Source organism: Rhopalosiphum padi, chromosome 1 (genome assembly GCF_020882245.1).
Source record: "Rhopalosiphum padi isolate XX-2018 chromosome 1, ASM2088224v1, whole genome shotgun sequence".
Lineage (NCBI taxonomy): Eukaryota > Metazoa > Arthropoda > Insecta > Hemiptera > Aphididae > Rhopalosiphum > Rhopalosiphum padi.
Genome location: NC_083597.1, coordinates 81,315,505 through 81,338,258, shown reverse-complemented (window position 1 = coordinate 81,338,258; position 22,754 = coordinate 81,315,505). Strand labels below are relative to the sequence as shown.

General features: G+C 26.5%; 1 protein-coding gene across 2 annotated transcripts; it reads right to left on the bottom strand.

Annotated features, from left to right (window-relative positions):
- Positions 1–1,615: 1,615 nt before the first annotated feature.
- LOC132920159 (fatty acyl-CoA reductase wat-like) lies at positions 1,616–16,976 on the bottom strand. 2 transcript variants are annotated; one of them, XM_060982326.1, is made up of 10 exons: positions 16,661–16,974; positions 16,498–16,591; positions 12,007–12,267; positions 9,963–10,108; positions 9,010–9,119; positions 6,084–6,276; positions 5,462–5,609; positions 5,238–5,362; positions 4,888–5,145; positions 1,903–2,169 (listed from the first exon to the last, which is right to left on the bottom strand). In XM_060982326.1, exons 1-10 carry the CDS (start codon positions 16,810–16,812, stop codon positions 2,091–2,093), a joined length of 1,566 nt encoding a protein of 521 aa, XP_060838309.1. In that variant the 5' UTR covers positions 16,813–16,974; the 3' UTR covers positions 1,903–2,090. The 2 variants fall into 2 exon arrangements, with proteins under 2 accessions (XP_060838318.1, XP_060838309.1); XM_060982335.1 differs by lacking the exon at positions 12,007–12,267 and having other exon boundaries at positions 1,616–2,169; positions 16,661–16,976.
- Between the last annotated feature and the right edge of the window lie 5,778 nt (positions 16,977–22,754).

Genomic DNA, 22,754 nt, shown 5'->3' with positions numbered 1-22,754 from the left:
AAATACTTAATCAAGAAACAGTGACATGTTGTTTTTTGAACATATTTTTCCCTCAAGTATTAGCAAGTATTAGTATAGCTTTAATCAATAATAACAACATAATAATGTTTTACAATAAAGCAGTGCAAATGGTGATGATGGTGGGGTGGAAAGGGATAAATTTATCTTTTATACAAGAACTGGTCACGTTAAATTAATATAAATAGATGTACGGAGTGATCCATTCAAATTAAAACACTCATTATTTAAGAAAATAAAATATTTTTTTACGTAATTATTTTAAATCGTTACAAAACAACAATTAAAAATATGTACATACTTTTTACTATTTTTCATTGTTATTATTTTTCAAGTTGTTTACTCTTTTAAATAATGACACACATTTTAAATTTCATATTCTGAGCATACTATTCTTCAGAGTATTCCGATTTATAAACATCAGATTTCGGACAAGTAGTTTATTGTAACTTATAAGTATATTAAGTTTAAATATATGATGTATTGTATCAATATTTTGCGGGGTACATATTGTGTACCATCACTCATCTTATCTTCAAATACTTATAAATCATTATCCACTTGTCCAAAATTCAATTTTTTTATATCAAAGTACTCCAAAAAATATTCTACTTTGGAATAAAGAATTAAAAATACATTTTTTCATTAGCAAATAGCAAGTTATAATTAGAAAGTATGATTTTCAATTATGATAACGATAATAAAATAATAATAATAATATTTTTCTTAGAAAAATGTTATTTTTTAATCACTTGAAATTATTCAGGAAAAATATTTTCAAGTACATTAATAGTTTCCTACTTTAAATGGATCACTTTGTATATAAAATACATACTTATATATATATATGTGTGTGTGTGTGTGTGTGTATTTTTTTTTGCTTTAAATTTATGTACACTCTTAGAATCCAATAAATGGCTATATTAAATTTTATTTTAATTTTTATGATGAATATGTATTGGACAGTGAAGATTAGCGCGGCACTGTTTTCTTACCACCCACTGCTTAGTAACCTCATGTAATGTACGTACCTATAAGTATTATATTACATATTATGCTTAGTTTGAAACAAAAACACAATGTAATATAATACACTTAGACAGACTAGATAGTAATTTATTTTTCAATTCAAATACATTCTTAAGATACTAATATACTATATATTATATATAAACAAATTAGATGAATTTCACTGATTTACCTAGGCTCAATACCTATGAAGATACTTAAATTTTGATTTGAAACCGATTTGGTTTTATGTATAGACTTGAATATTTCTAAAATTTATTAAAATAGAAATTCTTCATATTTTTGTTATTATCCAATTTACTTATCGTTTGTAATAAGTAGAATAACTATAATGTTTTTTACATTAAAGTTTTTGTCTTTCTAAAATGTATATACATTTTATAATTTTAATATCTGCAGTATGTATACACAATATATTATACCTATTACTTATAGTTAAAAAAATAGATAAAAACATAAATAAAAAAACATATAATTAGCAATCTAAAATAATAAAACATATATAATTAAAAATAACATATATAAACTAAAAAAACTAGTTTATTATAAATTCAATAACAAAGGTATACGATTAGTGTAAGGAGTAACTGTAATATATTATCATAAAAATATATATAAATATAAATTTTATAATAGACAGTTTAAGGAATCTATTATTATAAAGCCTGAGTTTTATATTCAATACAAACTGTATATCAAACAAATACAAAAACGACATAACATAACATAACCTAATATAAAGTTATTATTTTTAAAAATTTGTTTTCAATATGATATGCAAATATATAATGCAATAACTACATACTAATGTATACATTTACATTATAAACGTACAATGATGAAAATATTAAGTAAATTATATTATATCTTATAACTTATATTATAAACTTATTATAGTTAATAGTTTTACATAAATAATTTAGATATAGGTACACGTACAATAGAGAGACGGTTAAGAAGCGTTTAATGTTATAACTAATTTTTTGATTATTTTAGAAATATTTTATCTATACATATCATACGTAAAATATATATACATTATTTTAATAATAAAAATATATTGTATACATCACAATAAGTACACATATAGAAATTATAAAATTGTAATGAATTGTAATCAACCTGAAACAAAAATTACATTTATAATAGCATTCAAACATTAAAATCGTATTTCCAAAATACAATGAAATAATTAAAATATAAATATTATACGAAAAACTTGTGCTCTGTATAATATATTACCAAACTTGCAGGAGTGATGACACCTCATATCATAAGTTTTTTTCGTCGCTATCCTTGTAGAACACACAACAAAGCGAATTCACTTTTCATAGGACGGTCAATACCGTGGGCTATGGGTCAATATCAGAATGAGACAACCGAAATATTTAATAAAAAAAAACACAAATCTCATCTTTAGTGTCGGGGCGACGTGTGGCGTTTAGTATAATTTTTTTTTTTTTTTTAGTTATGCCGTCGTGTACATCATTATGTATATAAAATACACAATGATTAAAAGTGTGTATATATCACTAAAAGTTGAAAGAAATTGACGACGCTACACTACTTACACTTTATGTATATATAGGTCAACGTTCCTATGTTGTATCAGTTTTAATTATTTTATAATAGGTTCAAGGTTGATTAACTTTACTTCAGCATTATTTCAATAGTACAATAATAGTGCATATAATTAATTTATATGTAGTATATTATACATATAACAAGAATACAATGATGAACAATAAGCCGTTTGCTTGCTGACCACACGAAACAATCTTCCTTCAAATGAACACCATCCCCTCCGTTAACGAAAGAAACGATTACACCGATTTTAATGATTCTATCGAGTACCTAATAACTTTACCGTAACTTCACGAAACCGTGAAGTGTTTACTCAGAACTCGAAAGAATAATAATAATTATTGTACTTGTTTTTTCGTTAATAGAGGGGGCTATAATCACACAGTGATATTGATCCTATATAAAAAGTTAATTGTAACATAATGGAGCTTGCAGGTAACAATTCGATTGATTGACAAGATCGGTAATTATATTAAATAATAACTATATAGCATATTTTATAATATTATGCTCTAGATATAGAAGTACGTTTAATAGTTACTCAACCCGTCAATCTAACCAATATAGATCGCTTTTGAACAGTTGTTAAAAATACAATATAATCATAATGACCAGTCGATCGTTAACGCTCACCGTGAGCAGACGTGCGTTACCTCCGTCCGTTATAGTCTTTCGCTAATGGCGTTCTATATTCAGTTTTAAATATGCGCCATAATACTTCAAAACGTAACTTATCATCATTGTGAAAAAAAGCAAATTATTTGTTTCTCCCAATAGATATGCCTCTCTCTCCGAAGATGCCGATTCTTCTCCGGAGGTGTTCAGTCCTCCGCCCATCAATATTCCATCTCAAGATCAACCCAACACACCTCAGGCCCACATAGAGTCATTCCCAATGGTCAAAATACAGACACTTCCCTTTTACGTAAGTGAAGACTACGTATTCTCTACGCTCAAAAATGATCTTTTTGATATAATTGACCAGTCAAGCATTCAATTTAAATCAACTCCTAAATATCTTATTATACACGCTGACAGTATAATTGCCTGGAATACTATTTTTAAATATCTAACCGATAACGAGCAGATCCAATTCCACACTCACCTGGCCAAGCCATTAAAACCGTACAGTGTATTTATCAGACACCTCCACCCGTTTACGCCCGTTGAAGATATACAAGCCTACATTACAGATAAGGGTCATGAAGTAATTCAGGTCATGAATATTTTACACCGTATCAATAAAAGCGCATTACCTCTTATTCGTATCGACTTAAAACCTGCAACTAATAATAGCGTCATTCTTAATCGGGACTCGCTGTTACACACCAAAATCAAAATTGAGCTGCCAAATAAAAACGTGCCTCTCCTCAATGCAAATCGTGCCAAGCTTACTTTCATACAAGTAACTTTTGCCACCATATACCTCGCTGTGTTAAATGCGGAGATAACCATTTATCTTCCGAATGCTTAAAACCGTCATCCACTCCCGCGAAATGCGCATTATGTTCAGGACCACACACAGCCTCCTACAAGGGCTGTCCCGTGTACAAAAATATTACTAAAAACTAAAAAAGCATCAAAGCCACAAAATATAATGAACTACTCAAACATCGTAAAACTACTCTACCGACTCAACAAAAACCAATATACACAATTCCAAACACTACTCCTACCTCAATACCTCCTCACCTTCCCGTAGCTTCCTACGCTTCTATCATTGATCCTAAAAATATATCACCTAATATTTCCACAAATGATAATCTGTTAACTAAGTTTATCACAGAACTATCCGCTTTAATAAATCCCCTCATTTCTCTCCTCACCACCATCCTACAGAAACAAATTATTCCATAATCATAATCCTATTTCCTCAATATAAATCGTTATATTATTATCTTATTAAACAAACTACGCACCTCATTATAATTAAAATTAAAATTTTCATTAGCGCATATCATTAATTAATATTATATATATTACCCTAAGTCACTTTTCAATGTATTCTTATCTCCATTGTTATAAATGTATATTATTGTAACACTCTCTATTATATTCTATATCATGTCTTATTAATTGTTATGCTATAATATTTTCTAATAAAAGCAATAAAAAAAAAAAAAAAATCATAATAACATTGTATCAATATACGCTATGTACTTATTTATTTTGTTGAATTGAAATTTTACCACCACGATCATGATTTATTGTTATTACCTTCTCTGGTTTATCATTATTAAAAATTAATTTCTGTACCTGTTCAGTGTATTATTATTTGTTCCGGGCATATGCAAGGGATTTCCCATTAAATATACCCGAAGGCCCTTCAAATACTTATGAAAATAGTCATCCCACGACAGTATGCTCATATCGAAGTCAAACAACATTTTGTCTCTCGACGATAATTTGTTCATTAAGTTTTTGACGTTGTGATTATGGTATCTAACGTGCATTTGTTGATACGAACTTAAATTTTTAGCTGCTGTATGCACTCGTTTATAAAACTCATTCAGTCTATAAATAAAAAAAAAGTATTCGAGTGATATGTGATCGAAAATTAAAGCATACAAAAATTATATGAATAGCTTGAAACTTGGCAAACTTGCCTGGGTTCTTTTCCTATAAGCCAGATGAACAAATCCACAACTTTGGCCGGAACAGTGTGTAAATAAAACGTCATTAACCAATAAATAAATATGCTATTAGTAACATAATAAAACGGCATCCAAAACTGAAAACAATAATGATACAGATTTTTGAAATATAAATTTAAATGAATAATTATCGGAGAAAGTGATTTATAATTATCAAATAAATATGTTATAATTACAAAGTTTGGTGATGAAACGTTTTTTTCATTTTTAAAAAACTTTTCTCCCAACTGATTCCAAGAGCATGGTTTAAAATTAGACGAAGCATAATTGTAAATCAAAGTGTTAACTGTGTCTTTGGGTACTTCTTCGTTGACGACGTCCGTCCTGTCAACCATACATTTATCAATTTATATATTTACATATTATATATTCATAGTACCTCTGGGAGGCCTTTACTATCAGTATAATCTGTCATTTTTTATTTATTTTTTTCATCAGTTTTTCTTATTGTTCCTTGTATAACAGATTGAATAAAAAATATTATGTAACAAAAATATATATATGTATATATATTTATAATATATATATATATATATATATTATTAAAGTGTCAATTAATAAATAAATTTCTATATTATAGTGAAGACCGTTAAAAAGTCGGTAGTTTGAAATTGGATGTGTACAGATTTAAAAAATGCATAGTGTATACTAGTTAATACGTATAAATAAAAATGAAGTATAATAAACTTCATCCATTTGCAATAACAGTGGTATTAACTAATGGTAAGGGATTCTGATAAATTATTGTTTGACTTTCATCACAAATCGAACGAGCACACTCAACATACATACACATACCTATTACCAATTAACTCCCAGCATGCCACCAGAAGAAGATTAACCAGCATGTCAACGGGTACGATTTCAGCGTTAACGCTACTAGGTCCGTGAAAAACCCGTACCAGGCCGAGACCAGAACCTAGCGCACAACCGGTCAAATTGTTCAAATCGTTCATCCAACCAGCTATCGGTTCATTAGCCGTGCCCAAGACTGCAGAAAATAAAAAAAATCTATTAGAATTCAAATTCTGTTCGTCAATAATACATTCAACACTTAGTAGCACACCGTTATACGTCATCCTCTCATTCATATATAAATAATACTATAATACTACGCTATATTAGCCTGTAATGTTAATTTCGATCCAATGTCTCTTTACGTATTTACAATATTCACTATATGAAACCCGATAAAATTGCCTTTCGGGACAATAAAAATATTTTAATTTAAAACTTTTAGGGATAATTTCTAGTAGAAAACTTAATATAATTCGTACTTTTGGAAAGTTAAAATTCAAATATTTCCAATGTTTTATAAAATAGCCTAAAAATAAATTAATTGAAAAATAAGAACTTTTAAGCAAAATTAGTAATCAACAACTCAATTTTATTTTATTGTCGTTATTCAAAATAATAACTAATAGGAATGTACTTGAAATTTCTACCAAATGTTTATATTATTATTTTCTACAGTAAATTCTTCAAAATATTTTGAATCTTTTTGAGTTATTTATAGGCATTTGTAATTTGAAATATTTTTCCAATAATATCGATAAAATCACAACAGGGTAAAAATACTTGAACATTTATCAATTCATTTAAAATGATACTTTTAAACTTATTTTACTGACTTATGATAAGGGAATATTGATTCAAAAATTAATAACAATAATATAATATTGCATAAAATATTATATTTATTATTAGGGAACGGATTTTAAAAGCACAAAGTTAATTTATGTAGACACTTAGACACATATATACATGTAATTAGACGAATAATTAACAAGAATAAGAATTTTTCCAAGTTAAAAATAATTCTAATAGCATTTTTAATGCGTTTTAAAAAAAAATCTGTTACGAGTGCATTAAATCGTACTTTTTAATGATTTTTTCTTGTTTTTAGAGCATTTAAATCCATTCCCTACTTATTATTGTTATAAATTATAATAAATAAATATTAATAATATAACAAATACAATGATATTGGCAAAAATTAAATCACCCTACTGTAATACTAATAGTAAAATAAATACTTAATAGTTATAGTATAGCTTGTTATTTATTTATGGTATAGCTGCTATAGCATAAAACATATCATAAAATACACTTATTTAGTTATTTATAGAGACTGACTAACTGTTTCCATTCAAAATTTTTTTTCGTATACAATGATATATCATATTAATATTCATCTATCATTGAATTCAAATTTAATACGTTCATTACAGTGACCCAATAAACACATGAGAGGGGCAAGACTCTGTTCGCCCAAAAATGATCCTTCGCTTTTCGCCCATGTATCTTTTAGCCCAAATATTTTAAAACTACTTTCCCTTTTCGTCTAAGAATACTATAGCACTTTTGACCACATTTTTATAATACACACTTTGAGAATCATTTTATTATTTATTTGTGTGATTAGTTTTATAAAGCTATTTACCATTACACAGAGAGTACCACAAGGAGGCAGCTTTTATTACTCTCCAAAAATATATTGTGTATTTTTAGATATTATAAATTCAAAAAAAAAATGCTAATATAAAAAAATATAAATCATCAAATTACAGTTATTAAATGTATAATTTATAACAATTAAATGTCATTGGTGATATTTTTATTTTTGAATTTATAATATCTATAAATACACAATATATTTTTGGAGATTAATAAAAGCCGCCTCCTCGTGGTACTCTCTGCCCTCTGGATAGTGCTAAATGGCTTTGTAAAACTAACCTACACAAATAAATAATAAAGTGATTCCCAAAGTATGTATTATAAAAATGTTGTCAAAAAATGCTATAATATTCTTGGGCGAAAAGCGAAGGGTCATTTTTAGGCGAAAAGAGTCCCGCCCCATCAGTGAGGTACACACTTGGCACGTACCCACCTTTTTGATAAGGTTATAATATTATTTTCGCCGACATTTATTAGATACATTTTTCTTGAAACTAATTTTTCCTACTACATATAGGTAGGTGTTATTCATACATGTGTTTCTAAAACATATCATCGAACCTAATAAAACAAATTTCACTTTTGCAGTTTGGATATAAATATTTATATTTTTATAGGCATGAGTAATACACATACTAATACAATAAGTAATTTTTTTAAACAAAAAAAGTGTTCAAACAAGGAGAATACTTCCCTCAAAAAAAAAAAAAAAAAAAAATACGCCACTAACTAACAATTTACTCATAAATTAATATAGATAAAACTATACATTATTTATATTAGTCATATCTCACAAGCTACTTGACTGTGACGATGATATATTTTTTGTCAAAAAGCCACCTAAAACTAGGTATAAAAAAAACTATTTTGCCAATATTTTCATACAAAAATATAATACAACACGTCATTATGATTTAAAAAACTTGTTTATCCTTATTGCAATACTAACTAATTTTTTAAAGTTATATAATATTGATAATAATAAGCAGGTTATCAACCTAGTTGTTATTCATAAAGATGTTTTATTTGATCTTTTCAAATAAAATAAACTTATTTATAGTAAAAATTCAAATTTTTTTCTAAAAACACGAATAAATTATTTTTTTGGTCTGTTATAAAATTAATTCTTTGCTATTATTAGGGTGTATAGATATCTCAATCTATAAACATTTCAATATATATTATTATAAAGAGTAAGTTTTGCATACATACATATATACTGCATACAATTAATGTAATAATTTAGTTAAACAATATAATACTTTACCAAATCCTGGTCGAATGATACACGCGGGTAGCTCTGGTCCGGCTGATTGAATTATTTGCTCTGATAACGCTTTGGTAAACGTAACCACATCTGGCCATTCGGACACAAGCCTATAGAACACGTAATATTATTATATAGAACGTAGATAATAAAAATAACTATTGTAATAAATATACGTTTATATTACTATTTCGATATTTATTTTTATATTTTAAATGTTGAGCGGAGCGATAAATCTATTAATTTTACAATGAGTATTATATTTTTTATATGCTTTGATTTTCAACTTTGAGAGTAGTTTCTAGTAGAAAATTAGATCTAGTAGGTACTCCAAGAGTAAAATAATCGAAAAAAAACAAAAAAAATACGGAAAATAGTAATTCTAAGTATATTAATAAAATATAAACATATATTCTATAGATACATTGTAAAATGTTTGATTTATTTATTTTTCTATTTTTAATGTAATATGGTATAAATATTAATTTTAAATTATTATAATAATAAATACGAGTATTTATTAAAAATATATTTTTAATTTTATGATGTAAAGCAAATCATTATTATACTTTCATATTTTATATCTAAATAAATACCGAATAAATAAATATGTATTAATATTTTTATATTATTTTTATTTTATTTGAAAGCATTTAAATTCCTTATACAAGCTAAATAATAATTAAAAGAAATACGAGGTGTAAATAGTGTAAAATACTGTAAATTATTTAATTATATTTTTTACTTAATAATGATTAATATTCACGTGTATTATAATAAACACAAATCAAAGTATTCATGAAAAATTCTACGTTAGATTATAAAACTACGTATAAAACATAGTTTAGTCTCTATTCAAAAATTAAAAGTCAATATATTATAACCAATAACGATTAATAAAATGTCAGAATTATACTTTCCTTAAATTTAAAAATAATAGTCATTGAACTTACCCCGAAGTTACTTGGTTCAGGATATAATCGGGAAGAGCTTCAACCATCTGGATGACGGTGGACGCAGGTATCGGGGAATTGTAAAATTGTTCATACACGTCCAAAATCGAAGGGTTAGTGAACAAGGACGACATGTAAACAAATGCCTGCAGAAAAGGCACGAAAAAATATAAACACGAATAAATAAGTGAAAATAGAACTATATTATGATATACATTAATTTACATTATACAATAATAATAATTAGTATTATTATTATAGAAAAATAATCGGTCATAGCTTATATGCAATACATTTTTAATTTTACCAAAATATGCAAAAATATGCAATAACATTTAAATATATATAAATATGCAAAAAAAAAAATTCACAGTTAATTTCAAATTATGATGATTCGTGGAGATAACTGACAAAAATCCAAAAATATTAAAAGGAAAAAATATGCAAAAGCATAGAAATCTGCGCTCTAGTCATAAGGCACATGACATCTAAATTTAATTTTTCCAACATATTATTATTATTTATTATGTATGATACCTACAAGGTATAGCTTGTTTGTGAAATCGACCTTTTTATGAAAAGTGGCAGACAATTTCATGAAAATGTATAACACTTTTTACACTTCGTGACTTATGTAGAAATCATCAAATGAATATTTTTTCATTAGACTATTCAATGATACAATTGAGCCATCAAATATTTGCTATATTTACTCTAATTAATTATTTTTTGATGTTGTTATAAATCAATTCTATACTTTTTCATTATATTATCATATATATATATATATATATATATTCATTTTATTTTTTTATCATGTATAGAAATCAGTTTTTAATTATTATATCTTGACAATTATTCATACACATGGAATATTATGTAAGTTAATAGGTACATGAAAAGTATAATAAAATGATACAAGGTGTTATTATCGTAGAATGGAAATAGTAGATAGTAAACGATTATTTAATATTGTTGTTAATAAGAATAATTATGGCCAATGGGCTAATAATGAACTTATGTTATTTGAGAAATATAGAGGTTGTATTTTTTTGTTAATCTGATGGTGAATGATGGAGTATTACTATATTAGTTGTGATATTAGCTTTTAATTGTTTATATTTTTTATTGGAATAAGCAGTGGTACCTTTCTAAAATTGCAACAAAGGTAGAGATGAAACGATTATTGTTTTTGAGCATTTTATATCATTTATGAGTTTAAATTAGGGTTTTGTAAAAGGGTTATCCTTTATATAAGCCTGTATGTAGCCTAATGGTATAACAATAAGGTTAATTATTCGATGGGCCTACGAGTATAAAAAGAACTCTATCAAATTGAAAATACGATGAAAAACATTTCAATAATACTATTGAATTGAAAAATAATTACTATTTAATTTTAATTTAATATAAATCCAAATTTATATTTTTTACTATTTAAATCATTCTACAATAATACCAACAGATAAAATTTAGAGATTAACGATTATGAGCGCCTTATTGGCTTAGTATTACTTTCAATTAAACAAGAAACAGCTTGAAAAATAATATTAACTTTTCAGGGAACAAGGACTTACAAAAATGTATAATAAATTACAAAGACTAGGTTCTGTCGCGAGCCTTGTAAATCGTAGTTACGCCACTGATGCGACCCCAAGCATAAAACGCACTTGATGAGATCCTTATAGGGGATTTCGTGCAATTTCTTTAGAAATTACAGTCTACACATTTAAAGCAACGAGTAGAACAGTAACAAAAATTGTTGGTGTGAGAGTAAGCCTGGGCCTGGTAATCAATGCACTATGAAACCTTTATCAGTTTAACTAGATAACTAGATAACATACAGTCTTAAAAACTTATGAAGGCGTGAGGATTCCTTATAAATACGGATTATTATGTTAAACTAAGCTTTTAAAAGTTGATTTTAAATACATACAATTAGTGTAAGGTAAAATAATTAAAAATCATCTAAGTACTTCCAACAAAATTGCTTCAAAATCTCTCCCTCCTTGTCATAAGTTAACCGAAAAAGACCAGACCTAACCTTGAGATTTTGAAAACGCTTCGTTAGGAGAATCAAGTCTCTGGTGGCTCGGACGTTGGTGCAGATAGCCATATGCAACATGCAGTAGGGGTGATTATCGGACGTGTTCGCCGTCGCTAGGTGTATGATAGCATTTATTTTGGACTCAATCCTTCTCAAATCAACTTCGTCTATGCCAATGTTCGGCTGAAAACAGTCACCCCTCACCACTTGCACTTGGCTGCGGTACGTTGGATTTTCCATTTTCATGCGGTCGAAAAACTATAACCGAAAAACTAATTAAATTACGCAGATTGACAGATTGGAGTATAATGTAATAATATACAGTTACTAACATATTATTATATTATATGATACTAGATTAGACAAGGAGCCAGGAGGTTTAAAAATATATAATTTATACAATTATACAAAGTTTTTATTTTTATAATTAAAAAAATAATATTAATATTTTCACTAATAATTATTTCTTATAATTGTAAATGGAAATTATTTTATTATTTCATATTAAAAATCAAAGAATATGCTGATGTATAGTAAATAAACCAAATTATGATATTGACAAAAACAATAAAATTAACATATATATAGGGAATATAATTAATAAAAAAAATCGTTTTTATTCATCATCTTACATTTTATCTATGAATTAAAGATTTTATAATGTATTTGTGTAAAATCTGATAGCTTTATTGCATACATATTGATATTAATATGTTATTTTATTTATGTTGTTATATTTTTAAAAGAGTTGAAAGGACCCTATAGTAGAGTATATGGTTTTTTATACAGTGTGAATTTTTGTATGAGTGCCTTAACCCAACTATGGATGAATATTATATTACTAGACTAAGTCTATATTCACCATATTATAATATTTTATATTTGAATGATTACCTACTTGTACAAGGACAGCAGCAGTCAAACATAAAATTGTATCGCATTAAAATCACATTAGAAACGTATTGTAATGACTTAATGATGAAATACAAATTAATTTTTGGACTCAATCCATTTTTTATGGTCATTAAGACATACGTTATACCAGCACTCTAGAGTTTAGATGGAAAAACGGTTTCAAGATATTATGGAGAATAATATAAAATTTAGTTCTTACGTCAATGATAATTTTAAAAATGTTTAGTTTGTGTGATTCCTTTTTATTATAGATTTTTAGATCAAGTAAATTTATTTCATTGTTTTTAACAATTAAATGATGTTATTAATATATATAAGTTATACATTATTTTTTTCATTGCCGATCTAAATTTTTCAATATTTAACCATAAATTACTAACCTTACTTATTTGACTTTATTTCTAACCGTTCGGCTTTATGACGAATACTATAAATATTATGAACATCTAACCATTTTTAATTGGTTCAATTCAATAAATCAGAAATATTATAATTAAACTCTTGGAAAACTTTATTATTAATAATATTATTGTAAAAAAAAACAAATTTCGTCTTTTTTTTCGTCAAACGTTATTGGCATGATATATAGAACATAATATATGAGAGATACAAAGAAGGCGTAATAATATTGGATTAAATATTACATATTTTAAGTATCAACAATAACATTTAAAATTTCCCATATTCGTCAAACAAACGAATGGTTAGCATTCTAGGGTTAATAATAATATAATATTTTACTGAACCTTCCTAAATTTGCACCATACTTTGTAAAAACATATAAAATAGCTATGTTAAAATACAAATATCTTTCACTATAATTATCTTAAATGAATAATATATTTTTTGATTGCATATTTATAATTTAATATTATTTATGCCTCTGTTAGTGTATTAAAGCTAGGTTTCTCTTTCACATGTTTAAATCTAGGAGTTTCAATCACCAAGCAAGAAATTAACAACAAAATTTTGCGGAAAAAAATGATTAATCAATTTTAAAATTTCTAAATTATATTTATTTTATTTATATATATGTTACGGTAAAAGTTCGAATACCGGTTAAACCTAGAATTTACCGGTAAATCCTAGGTTTCGCCGACTACTGTTGGTAAATGTCTGAATTTCGGACATTTACCAATGGATTTCGGTAAAACCTAGGATACACAACATCTTTTGGTCAAACCCCGAATGATTTTTGTAGTTCGGCCTTTACAAACGAGATTTGGTAAATCTTAGGATAAACAATCACTGTTAGTAAAAGTCCAAACATTTTTACCAAGGTTATTAATTATTATTATTTAAGTATATAGGTAGGTAGTACATTAATGACTAATATATTAGTATATTATTTTATTATTATTATTATTATTAAGTAGTAATGCAAAAATTGACATATTAAATGTACTAGGTACATTTATTACTGGTATATTATTTTTTATTATAATTAAAATAATTGTATTATTAAATTATTTATTTGTGCAGACTTGGCTACTGTGACATCTCGAGTTGCACAATAAATTTTTGGATCGACATTTACATCTGTTTGTTACACATTTTTTCAAACAATTACACCTTATTAGTCCTTGTCCACCAGTCAAAGACAGTTGCGATACTGCTTGTCGAATACCAATTTAATTTATTCATTATCTGGTATAATTGCCGATTCTAAAAAATTTTCTTCACATAAGGTGAACTGATTGCGAGTGATTTTTATCGCCTGGGTACAAAAGTGGGAACACTCTCACAACTGTTCACTCGCAATCAGAAATTCGGACATTTACCAACAGTATTCAGCGAAACCTAGGATTCACCGGTAAATTATTCTAGGTTTAACCGGTATTCGTACATTTAACGTAACATATATAATACATTGTGACAACTAAAAAAAAAAAATATATATTTTTGAACCAAAATAACTTTTTTTGAGTACTTTAAATTATATAAGATGTATTGTATTTGTTTGACTTTTATTTAAAATATTCGCTGGTATAAACTCAAATCTATCAGTGAAATTTAATTTTATTTAAATTTATGATTTGCTTGGTTTGATAAAAAAAAATATCAAAATATTTAATTGTAACCACTCGCTCCTGGTGATATCAGATAAATGATAATTTATAATTTATTTATTTACATGTATTTTAAACCTCTTACTATGGTTTCCTATTCAATAGTATTCATATATATTCTGGAGCGTAATATGAATATTCTATGATATTATTTAATGATATTGTCTGAGGGGGAACTATAAAAAATAAAAATAAAAAATCGAAATATTCATATGCAAATTAAGGTACACGAATGTGAATAAAATATTATACCTAAAATATATATCTACCCACGTTCATAAACTATTTATTTAATTGACAAGTATTATTGTACTTTTAACAAATCATTATTGAAAACCAATGCAGGTGATGTTTACAGTCTACTTCTATATTTTATTATAATATGTAATTTGTCAATAGACTGTAGTATGCATTATCTTGACCTTTCATACATTCGGTTCGAATATTTTCCGTTTCTCAGTATTTTTGTCAGCTTTTAAAGTCATAAGTTATAACATGTAATTATGCATTAACTATAAATTATGTCTACAACACGTACATAGATTTTAATAATTTTGCTCTTAAAAAATTGTTTTTTTTTTTTAATAGAATAGCAATATTGAAAAAATATCATGTTAATACAATATAATGAAGTAACAATTTTAAAGTTAACTATAATTTATTGTTGATTTTATGTTTTAATACAATTATAGAGTCATCGTTTAACCTACATTAACATTTTTGTTTGACCTATATCGATAAAAAGAAAAGGTTGTATTAGCATTATGATATTATAATATTTTCCCATTAGTAATGAATGCATAAATAATTTCGATTCTTAAGTATTAGTATAAATAAATATTTATAAGCAATACACCAAGAATTATTATTATTCATTTTTGCATTTAGAATAAAAATACAAATTAATTTTATACAAGAAATTAATAAATTAATTTACTAGATTGAAATTGATCAGTTTCTACTATCAAAATTTAAACATAGCACAAGGTAAGATAGTTGGTTTATCAAGGTGTATGTTATTTTTTAAAATAACATTTTGAGACAGTGAAAACGAATTTTACTTAAAGAGGTAATTTTTTTAATGCAATACAAATATTATTGTTTACATTTTTTTTTAAATGTCTGAGCAATATATACTGTTAAATATTCTTGTATACTTATTAAAAATATTATTGATATTTTTTAATCAAAGTATATATTGTATTTTATAAACCTAATAAATAATATATTTTTAAGAGTATACATGTTTCATTATTATCATATACATATAACATTAATTAACATTATAGCAATAGTGATAAAATTGAAAAAGCAACCTGTTTCTTAGGTTCTACAATTTGTTGAAATAATATATTAATATTAAAATATATGAATGAAATAAATTTACATTCAATAATATAAGTAGATATTAGATATCTACTTATCGTTAATTAGTTTTAAAAACTAGTTTTTATTTAAATCACATACTCATCCACTAAGAAGAAAATTATAATTAATTAATTACCGGACTAGTAAACATTTCTTTGACCCTTTCATTCGGATTTTGACCATTCAACTGCCTCACAACCAAATAAATTGTATTTAAATCACGGCATGACCTAAAGAATAAACTCAATACTACTATTATGTTAACAATAATATATTTTAAACATATTTTACTTACGTACCTTAAAAGTTTTTCAATTAAGACTTTCCCGACAAAACCCGTTCCACCAGTAATCAGAATACCAGAACCACGAAAGCATTTTTGAATTTGGCTCTCAGGAAATTCTTGAAGATCGTTTATAAAATCTTGTATAAAAATATCACCGCCTTCCATTGCAATAATTATTAATATCTAATCATAAATTCTCAGTTCGTATCAAAGTAAGTTTTACTATTAACAATTATTAAGAACTAGAATTATGAGCAATCTTTACATATATATAACTTGATGTATGCTAATAATACAACAACCTACTGACCATAATAAATTATAATTTCGTACAGCACATCAATATTTTCACCATTTCATTAAAGTCATTATGCCACATGTAGGTAGTTGCTTATTCTAATGGATAAATGTATAATTCAAAACTATAAAGCTAATAATATTATACAGAGTGTAACTGTTGTCTACTATACGTCGTTTAGAAATTTATGTAACTACTATACGTTGTCATAATAGAAATAAATACATAATATATCATATTTGACGTTGTAAAAAAATAATTAGGTACTAAAATAATACTATCAAAGGGTGGAATAATCTCTTGAGTGTAGTAGTGATGATCAATGATCTGTAAATTATAATATAATTGCAATTTTCTATTTGTTAACGTTTTACATTAACATAATATAATGAACGATAGACTAGATAAATATTAATTTGTATGGGTAAGATGTATGATGTTAATGTGTGTGGCCATTATATATATTATAGTATTATACCATAATTCATATTATGTATGAATACGATTGACAATTGTACCTAATAAAATAAAATTATACGCCAATATAGCAATGTATCAATGTGCAATAATGTACCTATATAATGTGTTAGTATAGCCTATCCAGTTGAGACGTGAGGAGATTATAAACTTATGAATTATGATGAATCATTTATAGAATTTTCAAAATGTAGGCATCAAAATGAAATATTGGATGAATTATTAACTAGGTAAAAAAACATTTGCAGATTTTCTAGATTCAAACGAATTTTGTAAAAATTTAAACTTTAAACGCTTGTAAAAATAAACGTGACTATGTACTTTCGATATTTTTTGATTATTGTAAGATAAACTCATGATAAACTTTTCATTAAATTATCGGTCACAAACATAATTTTATCAAAATAGAAAAAAAAATAAAAATGGAAATATTTTAAATGTCTATAAATAATATCAAAAATCAAAATAAATATGAAATTATATTATGTTTAAGCTTTAAGAACATTTTAATAAAAATATTTTGTGAAAATTTGAAGTTTTAAAAATTATTCATTTTTTAATTAGATACAACATAAAACAAAATAAATATGCTCAAAAATTGGTGCTAATACTCGTGGTTTTCCATGCTTATTTTTTGTTTTTCCCGATTAGTATGAAATTTACTTGGAATTTTTTTACTTTTTACTACAATAAGTAATTTTCTATCAGAAACTACCTACATATAGTTGAAAATTCAACTAATTGAAAAAAAACACATAATTGTAAAATATGGTTCACAATAGAACTTTTTCTATACTCTGTCAAGCAAAATATTCTGAGTATCCACATAGCATTATGCCATCAAGACCGGTTCCACTATGGTAAGCTGGTGCATGGGGATGGGCAAAAAACGGATATTAACCCGGCCGTGGTATGTTTTTTCACTGAACAGAGTACCAATAATATGTTCACTCCGCTCCGAAACTAAATTCGATTAATGTAATAATGTGACATAGGTATAACGACAATTTTTTTAACATTTTGACGTTAATAAAATCGTTCTAATTTTAGTCACTATAAATGTGTGCGTGTATCAGTCCATTTGCGGTGTGGTAGAAAAAATCTAGTATCTCCTCCAAGACTATCAGATATTACCTATACTGCATTTTACAAAGTTGTATAAAGAACCGGTTACGATGTGCATTCCGAAGCAAACTTACTATACACGTACATACGACATAGATACCTATATAATATAATTACGTACCTATTGCGTAATATTATTATTAACGTGGGTAAGTTACCCTATCGCTATACCTATGCATTATATTAAAAACGTGTTCAATACACTTGCTTGCAACTGCATCACGGTTATGTAGATAACCGTGAACTGCATTCATACAAAAAGATTTAATGATTGAGGTATTTCTAATACAATAATAATGTGTTTATGTATATCGATATGATAATAAACGCGTCAAAAAAACCCTGTCAATGACACAAAACATCCCTCGCCAACAGCTGATAAATATTATATTTTATCTACGGTGGTATTCTTCACAGTCTTCATAAAGCATATAAGTAATATATTAAAATATGTATAGGTATACAAGAGCTTTAAATCTAAGATTAGTTGCTTATAGAATTGCTCGAGAGGACATAATTAAATCGTTTCAAATCAAACATAATACCATTCGATTGGTACAATAATTTTACAAAACTCGTAACACGACGATATTTTGTACAATATAATTTTGTTATTATGGTTGCCTATTACATATTATAATATGTTATTACAATGGCGTAAGTTCTAACGATTTTTTTTGTGCGATTTTCACAAACAAAAAAGCTTCCTTTTCTCATCTATACGACTGTTGACTATAGGTACTACAAGTCGGCTTTTAGGGGAGAGGAGCATAGGGACCATGCCTCCACAAGACATCTTACTCTTTATTTTATCAAATATTTAATCGATTTTCTAGTATGAAAAATAGAAATTTAGATTTTATATAATAAGTAACAAAAATTAAGGTAATTTAAATATATAATATAAATCTTATGACATTCAAAACTACATAAGTAATATAACAATTCTTAATCGTTTTATTTGAGAATTTTATCTCTCCAAAAATATATAATGGTCAATAGTCAAGGTTATATATACAAATTTTTTATTTCATTAATATTAATATTTAAATATTTTTTTTTACTTATTATATAAATAGTAAATACGGGGTATAGTGTTAATTTTTACTCTAAATAATAACTTAATACACTAATTTTTGATATATTATATAAACACTCGCTGACTAATTTTATTATAGTTTAAATATATATATACCAAAAAATATTGTCCCCCCCCCGGAAAAGAACTAAAGCCACCCCTGCTATACTATAACAATAATGATTTGAAATTGCCTTCTCTGGAATTTTTATTTATCGAACAAACAAATTATTAAATCTCAAGTAAAATATCTGCTTGAAAAATTGTATTAATCAAGTTCTAAAAATAAATAAAAATTATTAAATACTTCAAAAAATATTTTTTGAACGTATAACCGGTCATCAGTAAATAAGGACAGTAAAAAAAATCTGGTAAAAAATGACATTGTAAAAAATAACGAGGTTAACAACGAAAAAATTATTATCTTGAAGGTGACACTACAACGACATTATTTTGTAATCAATTTGAGTTATGGAAAGAAGAGCATTACATAATCCAGTTTTAATTTCAATTCTATAGTTTTGAATGTACATACATGACATTTGACCAGTGCTGTAGTGGGTATACGGCGATATATACGCTGTATACCTTCTGGTTATTTCTAATGAACTCCGTATACCTTCTGATTAAGGTCGTATACTCTAGCTGTTGTAGTGAAATCACCAAATAATATAAAGAATAAAACCATTAGATTATTATTATTATACCAGATAATTTTAAACCTATTTTAAATACAATCGCACCATTACCATGTTCGACAGCTGAGTGCGAAAGAGGTTTCAGCCTTATGAATAATATTATTACACATTTGAGGGCATCACTTTTAATTTCAAACGTATCAAGTTTAATGTTTATTAAAAGTAACGAACCACCTATTGATGTGTTCAACTCAGAAATGTACGTGAGGTCGTGGCTAAAAGACTATCGATCAGCTGATGACAACCAATAAACATTGAGAAGAAATGATTTAACAAAATCGGGATCCCGACAACATTTATGGAATATTTTTCAATAAAATATTTTAGTAAAATACTTTAATAAAAAAATTGTTTAGTTTTAATTTTAATTTGTACAAATGTATGTGTGTTGTGTTATTTACCCTCCACCAAAGTATTCGGTTAGACGATTATGTGTTTTTGCTACTTTAAGAGTTTAAGACACGATACCTAATGATAGTATAAATGTTTAATAGTATAACTCATAGTACACCTTCTGCCTTTTTTAGGACTATAGCACTGCATTTGACTATACAATATAAACGCGATTAACCATCACCCTGTTATCCGTGCGTCACAAAAAATGTGCAAATGCAACTGGTTATCTTAAATTACTCTTGCTGGTGATTATAAAATCCAAAAACCAACGTGAATACACAATTTAAATATGAACGCTTAATCTATGAACTATATATTATGAACCAGTTCCTATTTTTGCATATAGTAGTACACACAGTGTGCAGTAGCAAATGAAAAATAGACGAAAAAAAAATAATGTTTACTATAGTTACAACCCTTAAAAGATGTTTATCTAGATATGCTAAAAAAAAGGTAAAGCATGTAATAGCAAAATTTACAAAAAATAGGGACTGTTATGAACCAAGCTCATGCAAAATGGGGATAATGTTTCAACCCATAAGCATTGCTATTTTTTGAATCTAAGTCAAGACCATACTAAACATAATATATCGCTTACTAGTTTTATCGAATTAAAGGAAGTTTACTTCTGCAAGAGGCAACAGGAAGTACTGCTGCACTGCTGTTTATGGACTTATTAAGGCTCATTAATAATTACCGAATGTTTATTTTAGCTAATAATAAAAAAAAAAATTGTAATCATAGGTGTAACTGGTCTTTTAATTTAGGAGGGGCTAGATTCCTAAAAATATTTTATAGCAAATTTTTTTTAATTAGATTACCTATTATTTAGTGTTTTATTGGTGTTTATAACTGACTTGAATGATTATTCGTTTATATGAAACATTATATTTTTTTTTTTATTGTAGGCAAAAATAAAGTTAATACCTACTAATATCTTTATAAGCACATACATCTACCCGAAAATTCCGGGGGGGAGCTGAAGCCCACCCAAGCCCCCCTCCCCCCTAGTTACGCCTAAGATTGTAATTATAAATCTATATACAAATATTATACGTTTATTGCAAAATTGTTTATACATACTACTTATAAAATTATAGATTGTTGACATTTGTTGCCAATTATTGTAAAAGCAATCTTTATGGGTCAAAAACGCATGTTGATAATTATTTGTAACGCAACTCACCACTATAAATAACACAAATTTTCTGCCAAACGTCTAAACTCACAACCAAAATATAACCTACTGTTTAATAATCTATATAGTATATACACACTTATACATATACTATATACACAGATATATCACATATACATAATACATAAATCAAATTTAGCAGACTTTTTTTTTAACCGACAGCTGCAGTGGAGGATCTGTGCGGATGTAACTAATGTAACTACTCCGCGACTGCTGGCTACTGCAATCGTTTATTGATAACATATATTATTAGCTTACAAATTTACAATACAATCGAATGCGAGGATATACAGGTGAGTCTCACCAAACCAGTCAACATTAATTCGAATCCGGACATTTCGCGGCAGATGTGGTAACTTAATATACGCACTACTCACATGTGGAATAGTCTCCCAACACCAAACCACGATTACGGCCACCTTAACCAAAAACTATTTTGTGTTATCATCGAATTCCCAAATATAAAATACAACGGAAGCTTAGAAGACTTTTCCGGTATACCCTTAAGTGTCGTTAACAAGTGATTAACAAAAATCTCGATCCTAAATCATTAACTATACCATAACTTTATGTTGTTACCTTGTCTTCTATGTCCAAATTCTTCTGATTTGTTATTATGTTACTGAGTTATTTTATGGTTTTCATTGAATTGTATTTTTGTATTTCTGTTTTATTATTACCAATTATTTACCTACTGTTTATTATAATAATATAAATAATATAATATGTCTACACGTCTATTAATCATTATACACGCCATAAGAATAAATTAATTAATTATTGTAATACACTTGAGACGGATGATGAGAATCATAAATGTTCGTTTGGAAATGTTTG